General features: G+C 28.4%; 1 protein-coding gene across 1 annotated transcript in view; it reads left to right on the top strand.

Moving 5' to 3' along the window:
- LOC119678298 (rap guanine nucleotide exchange factor 4) overlaps positions 1-15,623 on the top strand; it is a gene marked incomplete in the record, with an annotated part of 493,194 nt that overhangs the window by 382,848 nt on the left and 94,723 nt on the right. The window contains 1 exon segment of the mRNA XM_038090056.1: positions 6,986-7,131. Coding sequence (XP_037945984.1) covers positions 6,986-7,131 — 146 coding nt within the window.

The following is a 15,623-nucleotide window of genomic DNA, read 5'->3' as shown; positions in this document are numbered from 1 at the left end:
TATCAAATGTATTTAGCCCAATACGTATTCTTAAAAATATCGAAGAGTTAAGATCCCCTACAAAACTCTTCGTTGCATACGTCTTATGACAAAGAAAAACTTTTTTCCAAATATTATTTTTAATACGAGAAACAAATTCAAAATTTAAAATTCTTAGTACCTTTAATTAGGACCTATGACGGGATCTTTATACATATCAAATTTTATTGCTCAACTTACCATATGTATATATTACTGTCTGTGACAAAAATTGCTTGTCTTATTTACTCTTTCTTCTCACCATGTTGTTAATTGCATTTACGTCAGACTATATATTAGAATAGTTTAACATATATAAAATGTTTCAAGACAATTATGTACACTATTATACCGAACTTTAACATCAAATAAATTAAAATAATGCTGTCTGTAGTCTAAGGGTATCTCAAAGCAGTTGATAATAGTTAGGTACATGATCCTCTTTATATTAAATAAACATAATTGTGAAATACGAAAGAGTTAATATTGTTTAGTGAAATGCTTTATGTGGGAATAAGGCTCCATTGATGCTTCTACTAAATAAGAAAATTCATTTTTCAGTTATAAAATTTAAAAGCTATTTTCTACAAAAGATAAAATAATCCCAAACATACTATGATCGCGTATTAAAGAGTTACTCATTGTGATTAAATTTGCAAATTTATCATTTATCTTTACTCCGTATGACGTCCTCTTTCTATTATAATTATTAAAATATATACATAACCTTGGAATGATTCCTAGTCCTGTAATAAGAATAAAAGATATTGGTATCATTCTATCTATGCTTACTCTCAATCACAACACAATATTTCATACATAATCCGAATAATTCGTTTAAATCAATATTTTTACCTATTATTTTGAATCTTGCAGAATTCCTTACTTACGTTTAGTATATGTCATAATTTTCAATAGCAATGTATATATTCTATGTACATAATTATTAAAGTAGCTAAACGCATAATATTGTTTCGATAAATTTTTAAATAAACATATCTTAGGTATATGAATTAAAAGAATAATTTACCTGGAAGTAAGCCATGCATAGATCTATTGACCCCTAGCGTTACCAGATGAGTCAAATCTTTATGTTGATTTTGTCGTAAGAGAATTTATGAATTTAAGTAGTACTTAAAACTCCACCCCTGAAACGAAATTATTATTTTTGAATGATTTTTTAGATCAGACCTTATTGGTATTTAAAATCAGACCCTGTATTCTAGTAGATTTAGTTTATATGAATCATGCTATGAGAGCGAACATCTTAAAAAAAAATTTTTAAATTTATTTACATATAAATATTTATCGTATATTATTTTTATTAATAATTTTTTTAATTTAGACATCGTATTTGAAAAAATATTTTGTTATTATTATCATTAAAATGGTTAGTTTTGAGAAAAAGATTTATAGAATTACAAAAAATAAAATCAAAACGTTTTAAAAAATTTATATATTTATAAAAAAAATACAAGATTAATAAATTCATATAATTTTCTTCAGTTTTAATCACGATTTGAACTCATATGATATATCTTAAATAATTAATACTTAAAAAATATGTCAGTGAAACTTATTATTACAAATCTTATAATCAGCGTTTATGCGGAAAGTGATAATTAAAACAAAAATCATAATAACTTCCTTAACAAAACTAAAAATAGGTAATTAATTTTAATATATAATTAATTAATTAATTAATTAATTAATACTCTTGAATATAAAAATATGTCAAACAAAATATCAATTTTCTGCTTAATAATTTCGGTGTTTTATTTTTCCTGTCGTAAACGTCAATGAAGAAAGTTTTCAACTCACATTACCAACTCTAAAAAGTTAAAATTTTGGTTAGATAATCTCGTTAACTTGTTAACTTGGCATTAAATCCCAACAGCAATTAATCACAAGCAATTAATTTAATCTTTTTTGTTACTCCGGCGGTTATAACCAAAACATTTGGTAAAATTTTATTGTGGCTGCATAAAAGTGGAATTACAAATGCCGTCGAAATAAACAAGAAAAAGTTTTAAAACATCAAATTTCTAAAATAAAATTTAAAATAATAATAAAAATATTTGTAATTATTTCGATAAGCAATGTTATCACGCCGCGGGTGGTATAGTGTGGAACAGTCGGAACAACAATTTAGACAGGTATCATTAAAAATTTATCACAAACAAAACGTAATCTGTAAATATTCTGAATATTATATAAAATTCATACGGAAAAACAATGTTTTTTGTTAAAAATAAAAATTAAATTTAATATCAAGACATACCTTCAAGCTAAATTCCTTCACATTCTTGCTCTTGCCAGAGCGCATTTCACTCATTCCATACCAATACTTTGCGATATATTCTAACGGCATTTCTTATATTAAAAATATATTAACCTTCTTATGACATGTTTGTTTGCACTTAGATTTTATTATTATTTTTTTTCAACAAGAAATCTTTAGGCTTCATTAAAAACACATTAAAATTTTTATTGGATTTTTGCAGCTCTAACATGACAGAACAAATTTCCGCCGTAACAAAAGTTTTATTATTTTTTGAGTATTAAAAAAAAAATATGTGAAAATCAACAATAAACCTTTGGAAAAAATCAACGGTCACAATCTCAAATAACCTAGTTTTGCACAACTGAAGTGCCAGAGCATTAAACATAACAATAATCCACATTTTATTTGTTCATTCGTCACTCGTAAAGTATCGCAATGAGATCTCTTCAGAAATTAACTGGAAGTCTCGCTAATACTTTAACTGTGAAAACATGCCACAAAATTAAAAAGCACTTGTTTGAATGAACGGAATAAACATAATTATTTCAGCTAATTTTTTTAACTTACTTTAATTTTTAATTTATATCATTTTAATACTTCCACAAAGCACTTGAAGACATTTAGAGTTCTTAATAATATACTTAATGCAAATTATTCAAATTTTAAACTTTGTCCATGTTTGTTATTCATTAATAAACATGCATTACTCTTTTGTGTTATTAATTAGAACGAACGCATAAACCACAGCTATATATTAAATTAATAATTGTATATATTTTTTTCAAACTTCAAACTTATTTAAAAGAAACTACTTCTGCATACTTAAGACAAAATCTTAACTTAAATTAATTATATCCAAAAGATATATCAATATGGTTTTTTAAACAGATTATTTATATCTTTATAAATATTATAAAGATATATCAACATGGTTTTTTAAACAGATTATAACCATAATAATATTTTCTATATATTTACTATATTTGATTCATTAATATGACAATAGTTTTAAGCTCTCGTTTAAGTTGAATTGAGAACGAATCGAAATCATTAGAAACATATAGTATATGTATTATAAAGAAGACCAAGATTCAACTAGAATCGTTGCGCTATTAATGATGGTGATATGTGTTGCAAGTATTATTAAATTAATTATTTTAATATTTGTAGCCTAAGATTGGTTAACAAATCATATTTATTAAACTTTTAATGCATGCAAACAATTAGATGTGTTAAAAAAATATAATTAATTAAATTTTACAACAACCTAAAATTTATTACCAAATTTATCAAGTAAATACAATCAAAATTAAACAATTAAATTTATATTATGACCCGATGCTTCTGCAAAGCAATCATTATTTCTTTATAAGGCTTGTACAATTCATTAATTTAAGATTGATATGAGCACTTATGTATAACCTCTTATTTCTTCATATTTCAAATATTCTGCTAATTTATTTGAGACTACAATAAAATTTGCAGTATATTCAAAAATGTTTCTAATATTCATATCCATATAAACAATACCAGGTAAAAAAGTGATTCTTGTTACTATAAAGATATATCGTTTACTGTGCCGAAAACCAGTGCCTCTGCTTGATGTACTCAACGGAAGACATTCTAGCCATTATTTGAAAATCTAATCAATCGTTAGCACAAAAGTTTTGCTGTGGTCACAGACGTATGCTTTGCTAAGAAGTCAAAACCCTAACATTTTTCTATTCTATTTATAAAAGAATAGAATAGACTTAGAATCGATAGTCAAAAGTAATCATTTGAATTATTAATCAAAAAGAAAATTTCCTTATTCTTCACTGATTTTATTCTTTAATTCTATTAAATTTTGTTTTGTTGAAAAATATATGCCGATTAAGTTGAAATTTATTATAGAATCTTTAGTTTTTCTATTACTATAGAAAACTTTATAAATAGTTAAACCTTATCTGCTCAATTCTGTACGTAGCACAAATAACAACTATTCCCTATGTTAATTTTTTCTTGCCGAGAGTGACGAAAATAAACTATTTAAAAGTTAGACGAAAAGAAAAGACAAGGACAAAAATTTTATTAATTAATTTATTGAAATTTGGCTGACTTAACGACGCTGTTTCGAGTATTGCAATGTACTCCTCATCAGTGGTCTTAGGAAATTTCTATAAATTAAAATAAATTTTTGCCCTTGTCTTTTCTTTGTTATTCGAATCCGTCGAATAACTATTTCCTTTTGAAAATTGTATGACTTTCAACGTTAATTATTATTTCTCTTAATAATTAATAAAAATAACAAGAAACTTATTCGTATCAAGTATTCGAAAATTAAATTTTATATGATATGGGTCTAACTTATAGCTTTGATTTGGTAATAACTGTAATCGTAGACATTCACTTAGGCTTATTGGCCCATTATATTACCGTATAAGATCTTGCTTAAAACCAACTGAAACCCTTGATGCTCGATTTTCAAAAAACGTGCTTTAGCTAATAAAGAACCTTTAAAAAGTAAGTTCCTAACATGTTTTATCTATGTTCGTATACAGGGAGCAGTGAGAAGTAGTTGTCAGGCATGTTCTTTGTAAACTTAAGCTACAGCAAGAATCAATGAAAGCGATATTTAATCTTGTAACATGACTGTCTTTGTAGCTATTATAACACTGATAACTTTTCAATGCATCTCTATATTGTTACTTTTTTTTTTACATAAGAGACGCCAAGTTGCAATATATTTAAATCTTATTGATATTCCGTATACGTTCCTGGTGTAGCCCCCATCTTTAGTTTATCTAACATGGAATTACTTGAGTTTTTTAAGTTATTCAAATTAATCATTTTTTAGCTATTAAGGAGTATTTCATGATTTGCTTTTTTTCGTAGAGATTTTTTTGTTACAATATCTTCAATTCTTATGGGTATTCTGTATGTGTTGCTAGTGCGTCCCTCTTCTTAAGCGCATTTCCCATGAAATAATTTGAGTTTTTTATACTATTCAAATTAATCATTTTTTAGCTCTTAAAGAGTATTTCACGATTTGCTTTTCTTCGTAAAAATGTTTTCACACGATATCTTGTTATACATTAAGACCGAAAAGTTTTCGGAAATTCTCATTTAAAATTCGCGCGCTGTATATTTTTCGATATTTTAAGTTTATGTAGTTTTGCAGCAATTAAGGACAATTACTATGCCAAAAATGAGCGCGATCTGTCAGACAGTTCGTTTACGGCAGCTGTTGAAACCAGTTCACCTCAGTAGTGCGTTGCGGAAAAAACAATGGAAAAAAATATTGAACAAAGAGTTTGCATCAAATTTTGTGTTTCGAACGAAATTTCGTGTGCAGAATCGTTGCGAATGCTACAAAAGGCTTATGGGAAATCAGTTTTATCGAAAACTCAAGTTTATGAGTGGTACAAAGCCTTTCAGGACGGTCGTACGACCGTCGAAGACATTTCGCAACGCACTACTGAGGTGAACTGGGTTCAACAGCTGCCGTAAACGAACTGTCTGACAGATCGCGCTCATTTTTGGCATAGTAATTAAGGACAGTGCTGCCAAACTACATAAACTTAAAATATCGAAAAATATACAGCGCGCGAATTTTAAATGAGAATTTCCGAAAACTTTTCAGTCTTAATGTATATTGATTATGAAACCCCCTTACTTATACCCTCTTTTCTTTGCTTGTTCTAACAAAGCATTACCTTTTGAAGTTACAGTACTTAGAAATAGAATAGAAAACACCCTGTATATATGTAACACAAAGTGAAGATTAGTATTTTCTTAATAGAAAATATTTCTGTATTTTAAGTGAGGCAGCAGTAAGTGACTTAATTTTAAACTATTATGGCATTGTATCTGAAATGTTTCATACTTAGTATAACACTTGCGGTCATTTAACTAAATTAGATAAAACGCTTTATTATAATTTTAAAAGTTTAATTAATTTAATTTGCTGCAATCTCTTCAGTATTACTCGTAGATATTGCTAATAATTTAATTTAAATTTTAAATTTTAAAAATCACTGTTAATTGCTGAATATTTGCAACAACAAAAAAAAGAGATTCTACTGAAATGAAATATAAAAAATTAGCTATTATTTTTATGGGACAATTAATTTTGTGAAACTGTAAGAATTAGCTTAACTATCGTACTAGAAATGTCACAAGAGGCAAATACATAGACAAAAACATATTAAAAACGAAGATAAAAAATATCTTTTGAAAATTATTATATCGAAATTGCTTACTAAGAAACAAACATTTTTCCTCAATGGCACAAATATCTCAGATTCTCCAGACAGGGTTTTGTGTGAGTTCCCTTGTTCACAAGCATTTAAAATCGTGTATGGAAAGTCAGACAAGAGCAGAAACACAACGTTGCCACAAAGTAAATAAAAACACGCGCCACAAAATTAAACGATTAGGAAAATTGCATTTTATAAACTTTTAATAAACTTTGCTACTTTTAGCAAATATTTACACTTTCGCATTAAAATTCCGCGCTGAGTCTGTGTCTCTGTATTATCTTCACATGTGACAATTTCTGCTAATTGTGCCATTCTGCCGTTCCGCTGTTCTACTGTTGTGCTGTGCCAGAGATAGAAAAAGAAAAGCTTGAATTCGCTTAATTTTAGCCAAAATAAAAATATTTCAACATTTTTACTTCAATTTCATGTTTTATCTTTCCAGGCTCCGGTTACACTCTGCAATCTGGGAGTGGGCGCCACCTTCGGCGAATCAATTCTGCACGATTTGCCACGTGACAGTACCGTAGTCACGAAAACAACTTGCGAGCTTCTACGTGTGGAACAACAAGATTTTCGACTCATTTGGGAGGTAAGTTGAGTGGTTAAGTTATAAGACACCCCGAGGGCTTGGAAGAGGGGAACACATTTTTTTGGCAAATTTAAGTGGAAAATATTGAATGCTGTAACAGCGTACAGAAGGAAATCGTTCTGCGGCACTTGCAACTTCGTCAGAAAGTTAATTATATTTTAAATTAAAGCTTATTTACGCCCTCGATGATTTAAATGAAGATGCAAGGCGTTCCTAAGTAGCTCCACTAATCAAGATTAAACATGTGAAATTTGCTCATTTGCATTTTCCTGATTTTGTTGTTTATTTCGTCGAAAATTACTTCATGTAATTATGACGAAAGGTAACGTGTATACCTTAATTAACGTCTATTGACTTAGCTAATTTAGTTCTGGTGAATTATATTTTGTTTATTTGATTAGAATTAAAAATAAATTACTTACTTAAATACCTATTAAAATAATTGAAGATAGAAAGAGTATTCCAAATTTCTCATTAAACAACAATTTCCTATGTCAATTGTGTGAAAATATATACCTATTAATTATTTCGTTGTAAGTAGTACGGAAGTGAAATCCATCATCTCACATCTATAAGTTGAATACTGCCAGTCTTAAGCTGAATTGAATAGGTAAGATATAGAGAACTTAAATGAAGAAAGACAATAATACCACAATAATATATATACTAAAATCATTTTAGTTCTTTATTTTAGTCTGTAATTTATAGCAACTCTGTCACCTTTCTTAATGAAATGAACTCTACTACATAAACGCAGTAAGACTCCTAATCAAAATTATTGACATATATTAAACCTATTTGTTGAAGTTACACATTGTAACCTAAGTAGAGAAACTTACTTATGTTCCCATTACAACCCGTTATCGAGTTTCGGCCTGACGCAGCATGTCTCTCCAGGCACCTCTGCTGCGTGCTCGCTTTCTCCAGTTTCGTACATCAAGTCCGGTTAATGCTCCCTCAACTTGTTTACGTTCTAACTCTACACCTTCTTTCTCCAACTACTGCTTCAAATACCTTTTTCGCTGGAACATCTTTATCCATTCTCACGATATAACCAAGCCGCTAGATGTTAATTCGCTGAATTATATCGATGTTGTGATAAAGCTCGTACAGATCGTAGTTCATTCGTAAGTAGAGAAACGCTGGTGTCATATTTAAATGTAGAAATACATTGAGCCCAACGTTATGCCAATTTGACTTTTAAACTACTCTTACCATTTTTGTAAACCTGATGAAAGAATTGCTAACTAATATAACTAATATAGCTTGATATTTTTCGTACATGTACCATAATTGAAGAGTCACGTAGTTCTGTCTTAATATAGTAATTCATTAGTAATTATCTGATGAAGATAATTATATATGAATTAAGATATGAAGACACCTTATGGATGAGTATCTTATCACTTCTCTTAAAAACAAATCGCGGTAATTTTTAGATATATCTTTGACCATATGTATTTCCTTTAGAAATATATTTTTGAATTAAAATTTATAGTTACCTTAAAAGTCACTGAACTGTTATTTTTTTATACGAAGAAATTTGCCCATTAATTTTAATCATGTCTATGTCGTTTACAAAATAGATTCCATTTATATAGTTGTATCCAGTCTTCCAAATTATGGTGAACTACTTTAAGGGTGATGGTGACGTGTTGGCTTTTCTAGTTTCTTACTATTAAACCCCCAATTTTAATAAACATTTTTCAACCAAAACAAAGTGGGTTTGCAGTCGGTAACTAGCTATAGCATCATCTATGTGTATACTTAATATCTTAATATTAATATTATTAATAGCATTGTCTTCGGGGAACAGTAAGTTGGTTAATTGTAGAAATACCAGATACGTACTGTAAATATAAAAAGGATTTAAGATATTAGCTCGAGAGATAAGAACATTTAAGGGAAATTTGGAAATCTAACTTATTCGCATTCAACTTTACAGCATCTAGTTCTAAGATACGATTCTAGAACCAAGTAAACGTTTGATAGTAATATATTGCATACTTTGTTTATAAGACCTTTGTTCAACCTTTTGTCAGAAAATGTAATCTCTGAATTCAAATGCGTATCTTATTCCATTTGTTATTCTATTTAATTGCTCGGTTGTACCATAATTGAGGGGAAGAGTTTTTTAGCACTCTAGAAGGGTCCCAGTTTCAAAAGAAGACTTTTTTCAAAAAGGTTTAAGAGGTATGACAATAAGCTTCTATAGAAAAAAATTGTGTGCATAAAAAAATATAATTTAGAATCATTCTCCACTTTGCGGAGAATGTGTGCATTATTATGATTAAGGATGTCTTCAATTTTATTGGATAGTGACCGTGAGTAATGATAGCATTAAAAAATTGCGACTATTTTTATATTACAAAGTAAGATTTGGTAACGGGTTTCAAGCTTAGAATCGATTTCCACCAGCAAAGTTCGTGATGGATATAAACATGGTATTAATGTCTATATTTTTTAAAATTAATTAAAATGTATTAAAAACTATAGTAAAATTTAAAAATTTATGATCTTTATCTTAATTCGGTACAGGCTATATTATACAGACAATCAACAGAAATTGTCGTTATCGACATTAAAAATTAAATTGAATAATTCGAGCTATCTGCTTCTCATCACGTTGGTTAAGACAGTATTGCTCAGTAATAAATGTCAAAATTTGGACCAATCATATATCCAAACAAAATTATCATATATCCAATCACAAATATAGTAGTAAAAGTCGGAAATTGAAAATGTTGCCTTTGGGTCATCATAAAATTGCCGTGACCATTCGTCATATGAATGTGTGTTTAAAATTGCACTAAGGGGTTTCATTTGTTTTTAAATTTTTCATTTCAAAACTTTGTAAATCCAGAGAGTGAAAATTTTATTATCGAAAACTAAAGGAGTCGGCTTTTATAAGTACAATTTTCGTTGAAAATTATGTTATGTGTCACTACGTTAAAGAGTACAGTTTTAGTTTTAAAGGGCATTATCTTATTTTATTTATTACAATACGTTTTATTTACTTATTGCAAAATTAGCAACATTATCAAATATACCTTATTTAAGTGCTCTTATTACCAAACTACAAGATGTAAATAGAATTCTTACAGTAAGCGAACAAGATAATAGTATGAGAGATGCTAAAATTGTCAATAGAAATTTATTGTACAAATGAAGAAACACACAAACTCTACAACTTACGATTGAGTACTATGATCAATTATTCTAATTTCCATATTATGGACTCCCATCCATCTCGGAATTGTTATGTTGTTTTACAGTTTACAGATTTTTAAGCAGCTTTTATTATTGATGAACATACTCGTTATGTGATTAATTTAAACTCCATTTAATGCATCCAATCTTCATTTTGATCTGTTTGAATTGACTATAACCTTATCAGTAATGAAGAGAACCACTTTAAATATTTCAAACTACTTTTAATTAAAACTGAAATCAATTAAAATGCAAATGCTAACTAAAAACGTGGTAAAACAGTCTCAATCTTCATTATGAACAAATCCTCTTACATGTGCACACTGGTGCGGATAAATGAGCATGCCACACACACTATAAACAAAGGATACAAGACTACGTATTACGTAGAGATATCCTTTCAGTACAAAAGGGACAAAACGGAACAAGTATGAATTCTATACCAATTAATTTACTGAGTAGATGATTTTCGAAGTTAATTGCTATACTAAACATCTCTGGCATACAAAATAATTTTATGGAACAACATAAAGGACAATGTGCCATTGATTAAAAGTGTTGATTAAAAATCTAGAAAATACTTTAAACTCACTTGCGTGACTTAACATCATTTGCATATAACGTTTTGCATTTAAAAAAAATAAATAAATATAGTAGTAAATAGCACATGTTTGACATGAATCCTTAATTATTATAGCAATTCGGGAATCCGTATAAATAAATAAATAAATAATTTTGAAATATTTATTTTTAAAATTTACTACTTTACATAAAAACAGATTATAACCAATAACATCCATAACAAATTTTATAGGCGAGTAATTAATATTTATTTAAATAGTATTTACTGAATAATTTAAAGGTATCATTAATATTAGCAAAAATAAATACATTTTGATTACTTCGCTGTTTATTTTAACTGCAGTCAATTTTGGTATAAATTACAACTAAATGCTTTAAATTATTTGGTAATAATTATTTATTACTGAAATTCAAATCAACGTTACAATTTTAATATTCGAAGCATTTGCGAAAAATCCTGAATATTTCATGTCTATGTTTATTTCGAATTCTATCTAAAAACTTTTACTAAATTATTTTGCGACCAAACATAGGTTAGGCTGTTGGTAGACTTTTGACAGAACACCATGGTCTGTGTCACCATCTCAACAACATAGTCTGTATGAGAACATATATCGTAAATATGTGTCTGCTTGAAAATAGATGGCACCTTTAACTACATTCTTTCTGTGTTCTCCAGTAAGGCCAGGATTTTGTATTACCACTTGATATTGGGATATTTCCAAATAATACATTCTACCTTCATTCATATAGCTGGGTGTCTTCTAATCATCTAGGGTTGATTATAAACATGAAAAAACTATAGTGTTTCATTCAGTTATAAATGGACTCAATAATTATTATTTCGCTGTATTTAATTGTTTTTTTATACGACATAATAATAATAATAATAATAATAATAATAATAATAATAATAATATAGATAATAAAATTCTATTTTCCGTCCCTTATTTAATAATAACAAATTTATTATTGCATCCATGCTGCATTGATGTACCTCCAGCTCAAAAAGTACCCGGATTTTGTAAATAAAACACACAAATTTAAATTTTTTTCCAAATTTATTTAATCTCCTTTAAAATATGCTCCTTCTGAAGCGATACACATATGCCAACGCTTAACCCAATCTTCCATACACTTTTCGTAGGCCCGTGCATATATGGCGTTTAGTACCTTCGGCGAATTCTCTTTTACCGTTTCAATCGAGTCAAAAAGCTTAATTTGAGTTTCGGGAACAGGAAAAAGTCATACGGATCACCATATTCGCCAGATCTGGCGATCTGAGCGATGACAAGGTGCCGTGTTTGGTCAAAAAATCGCGTACAACAAGAATTTTCCATAGTAAAAATCGCTAAATGCACTTGAGGTAGTCTCACATTAACAGCTGCTGTAAACAAAGTAATTGACAGATGGCGCTGAAATTTGTACCATATGTCAAGAAAGGGTGTAACAACATAACAAAAAAAAAGGTTCTATTACTTAAGGAGTAGTTAACAAACAACAAAATCCGGATACTTTTTGAGCAGAAGATATATGACTTTTTAATGATATTCATATATTTTTTCACTTTGACTTTATTATCACTTTGTTTTCACTAAACATAGTAATGTTGTCATGTTATATTACTAGTATACCTATAAGCATTTGATGCTAATAATCAAATTTTAAATATTTTTATATATTTATAAATAGTGTTCGTTGGTTGGTTGCAATGGCCGATCAGCAAATGTTCTTTCAAAGCCTATAACTATTTATTATTCACCATTTTAGTATCACATTGCTCGCAGGTAAACTTAAAATAATATCAACACTAAATCCATCCAGTTCAATTTACCAGATCCTTTGTTCTTTTCAACGAAAATTTTTACAAATTGTATAAAAGAACTTACTTTTAAGCATGTTTCCTGAAAACCTGAAAGCCAAAGCTCGGCAGTCACAGACAAAATGTTCAATTCTTTATTTTTTCTGTAAGTTTCTACTACGTCAAGGCGGGATATACAGTCTGCTTTTTCATTCCATTCCTGAAGAATTTCCGCTCTACATTCCTTGAATTCCTTGGATTATAGGATAAAGAATTGAAAGATTTTAATTACCAATTGGGTGTCAATAGTTCTATTTTCATTTTTAGTGTAAATTCAGTATATTCAGTAATAAACGATGCTATAACCATGTTTTGGAAGGATTATTCATTATACGGTTTGATTTGGCAGCACAATTTTAGTAACATATGTCGAAAAAAACTACTATCATAGTTTTATATGTTTATTTTAAAGTATTCGATTTTAAAATATGAGTCGTTTGACAATCACCAACGTTTCAAAATTGTAAAAACTTTCTTTAAAAAAAGTAATTCAATCATAAGCGCCTCGCATGAAACTTTATTCAGCGATGAAGCTCAGATTTTGTTTGTTAATTTTACATTATAGAGTCTAATAAAACTCACTGTGTGATGTGGTATTCGATCTGGAGGTGTGATAAGGCATATAATATTTTTGAATTAGTATTTTTTTAACTTAAAATTCTGGTTTTATCAGGACGGTACCAGAAGTTACACAACACATGATGTTTTGACTTTATTGTACGAGAATTAACCTCAGCACGTAATTTCACGTTTTGATGATATGAATTAGTCATCAAGATCTATTGATTTGTGACCACTTACACTAATCACTTTACACTAATCCTCAAACTCTTGAGGGCTTAAAAACGAGGATCCGACAACTTATAGCTAAGCTATTGCCAGTTTTGTGCCGATAAGTCAACAAATATCAGTTTCAATAAAATTATCAAATAATGGTTGCAAATCTATAATATGTTCCGTGAAGGATATTTGTACGATATTGCATATCCCACCTAATGACAAGGTTAAAATAACATATTGTTTTATAACTGCTTATAACCACAAAATAGAAGCAAATTATATTTTACTAAAGGTTATTTTTTATAAAATGTCAGGATATTATTTTTTGTAGAAATTCCTTAATAACCAAAATAATGCAAGATACTCTCGAAAATTGTGTATAAACAATGTTAGATTCTTTTACTAATTTTCCAATATTCATATATAGCATAGTATATGTAAATTCAATGAAGAATTTATTCTCATCCCATAAATTAATAACATTTTACCAAAATGTAATACTAATAAATTGCAGAATCCCCCCTCATTGCGAAATATATTTATACAAATAATGGAAACCACTGTAAATCTGCTTTGTGTAAACTTTTAAGTATAATATTGTAGAATAAAAATTATTTTGTATAGAAAACTTTTTTATATTTTTGCTCCACGTATGCCAATTCCATCATTCAAAGTTTTCCTAAGAAAATCCAGATGGAAGTTTTCTTTAAGTCTGCAGCGACATGTGAATATGTAGATTGTGAATATGATATGTAGATTGCACAATACTCGTATGTATTACACAAAAAAAACTTAAGCATTATTCACACACAGTTTCACTCTTACAATTTTAAAAAAAAATTTTCACTTTTTTTCGAGTCCTTAAAATTTGTCCTGGTGATAACCACATTCCTAAGAAGGAAAATATTATTTATTGTGCACTTACCTTGCGGTAAGCAGGTGTGGATTGTCTTCTGAAACCAAAATAAAGTTGCAAACACATTTAATTTATTTAATCAAATTAGAATTTCCTTTATAACTTTATATATGTATATATATATGTATACATGTAACATACTCTTACTCAGAAGCCACAAAAGGATTTTAATCCAGTTCTGAAAATGCTTTTCGTATTTAGTGCACAAAGAGCACTGGTAAAGTTCGTGGTTTGCATATCAGAGTCTTCCTGAAATTTAACCATGAAACTGTTACTTAGTAATTCTCATAGGAAGAATAATAAAAATCTTTTCTACAATTTAAGACTTTGGAGTAGTGGAGTATACTTTAGAAATCACAAAAGATATTTTAACTAGCAATTTTAAATAACGATAAATGTTTTAATAAGATTTTTTTATATATTTCTTATCGGGTTAATTCTTATCCTGATGTTGACTCTTAACGAAAGTAGAAATATTAAATATATTAAAAAGTATTAAACCTACATTTAATTTAAAAAAGATGACCTGTGGCCGGATATAAAATATATGACAAACATTATCAAAAAATTTAACCATTGTATGCTACCATATAGTATGAATATGGTAGATGATTCTTATTACGAGTATGAGACGCTTTATCTACAACGAAAATCAATTGCCTGACTCTCTACATTTCAATAGGGCACTTCGAAATCTTGGATAATAATTTCTAAAATTTTAGAACAAGTTCACTGCAAACGATTCCTTTTCAATTAAGAAAAACAGTCAGCATTATTTGTTTTTATTTTCACTCTACGATAAATATTTAACCTATCTTTGCAATGCTGTTCTTTCTAGTCTTTCACAGTTCCTCCTTTACAAAAATCTCTATTCAAAATTTAATAATCTGTGATTTTCAATCTCCCATTTTCTCCCTTATCTTCTACTCCATTGCAAAAATCTCTATTCAAAATTTAATAACCTGTATTTTTTAATATCCTATTTTCTTTTTTACAGATATGCAGCGGTCGTTTCAAATCATTTATTTTTTAATTTTTTTGTGTTTTCTATATTGTAACTAATTTTTGAAAGCTTTGCTCATAGTCTTTAAAATTCTTACGGTCTTCATAAAAGTACAATCAATTATCTTTGAAACGCTGTA

This window comes from Teleopsis dalmanni, chromosome 2 (assembly GCF_002237135.1).
Source record: "Teleopsis dalmanni isolate 2A chromosome 2, ASM223713v2, whole genome shotgun sequence".
Classification (NCBI taxonomy): domain Eukaryota; kingdom Metazoa; phylum Arthropoda; class Insecta; order Diptera; family Diopsidae; genus Teleopsis; species Teleopsis dalmanni.
Note: the sequence above shows the minus strand (reverse complement) of the source record. Positions and strands in the feature narration are given on the sequence as shown.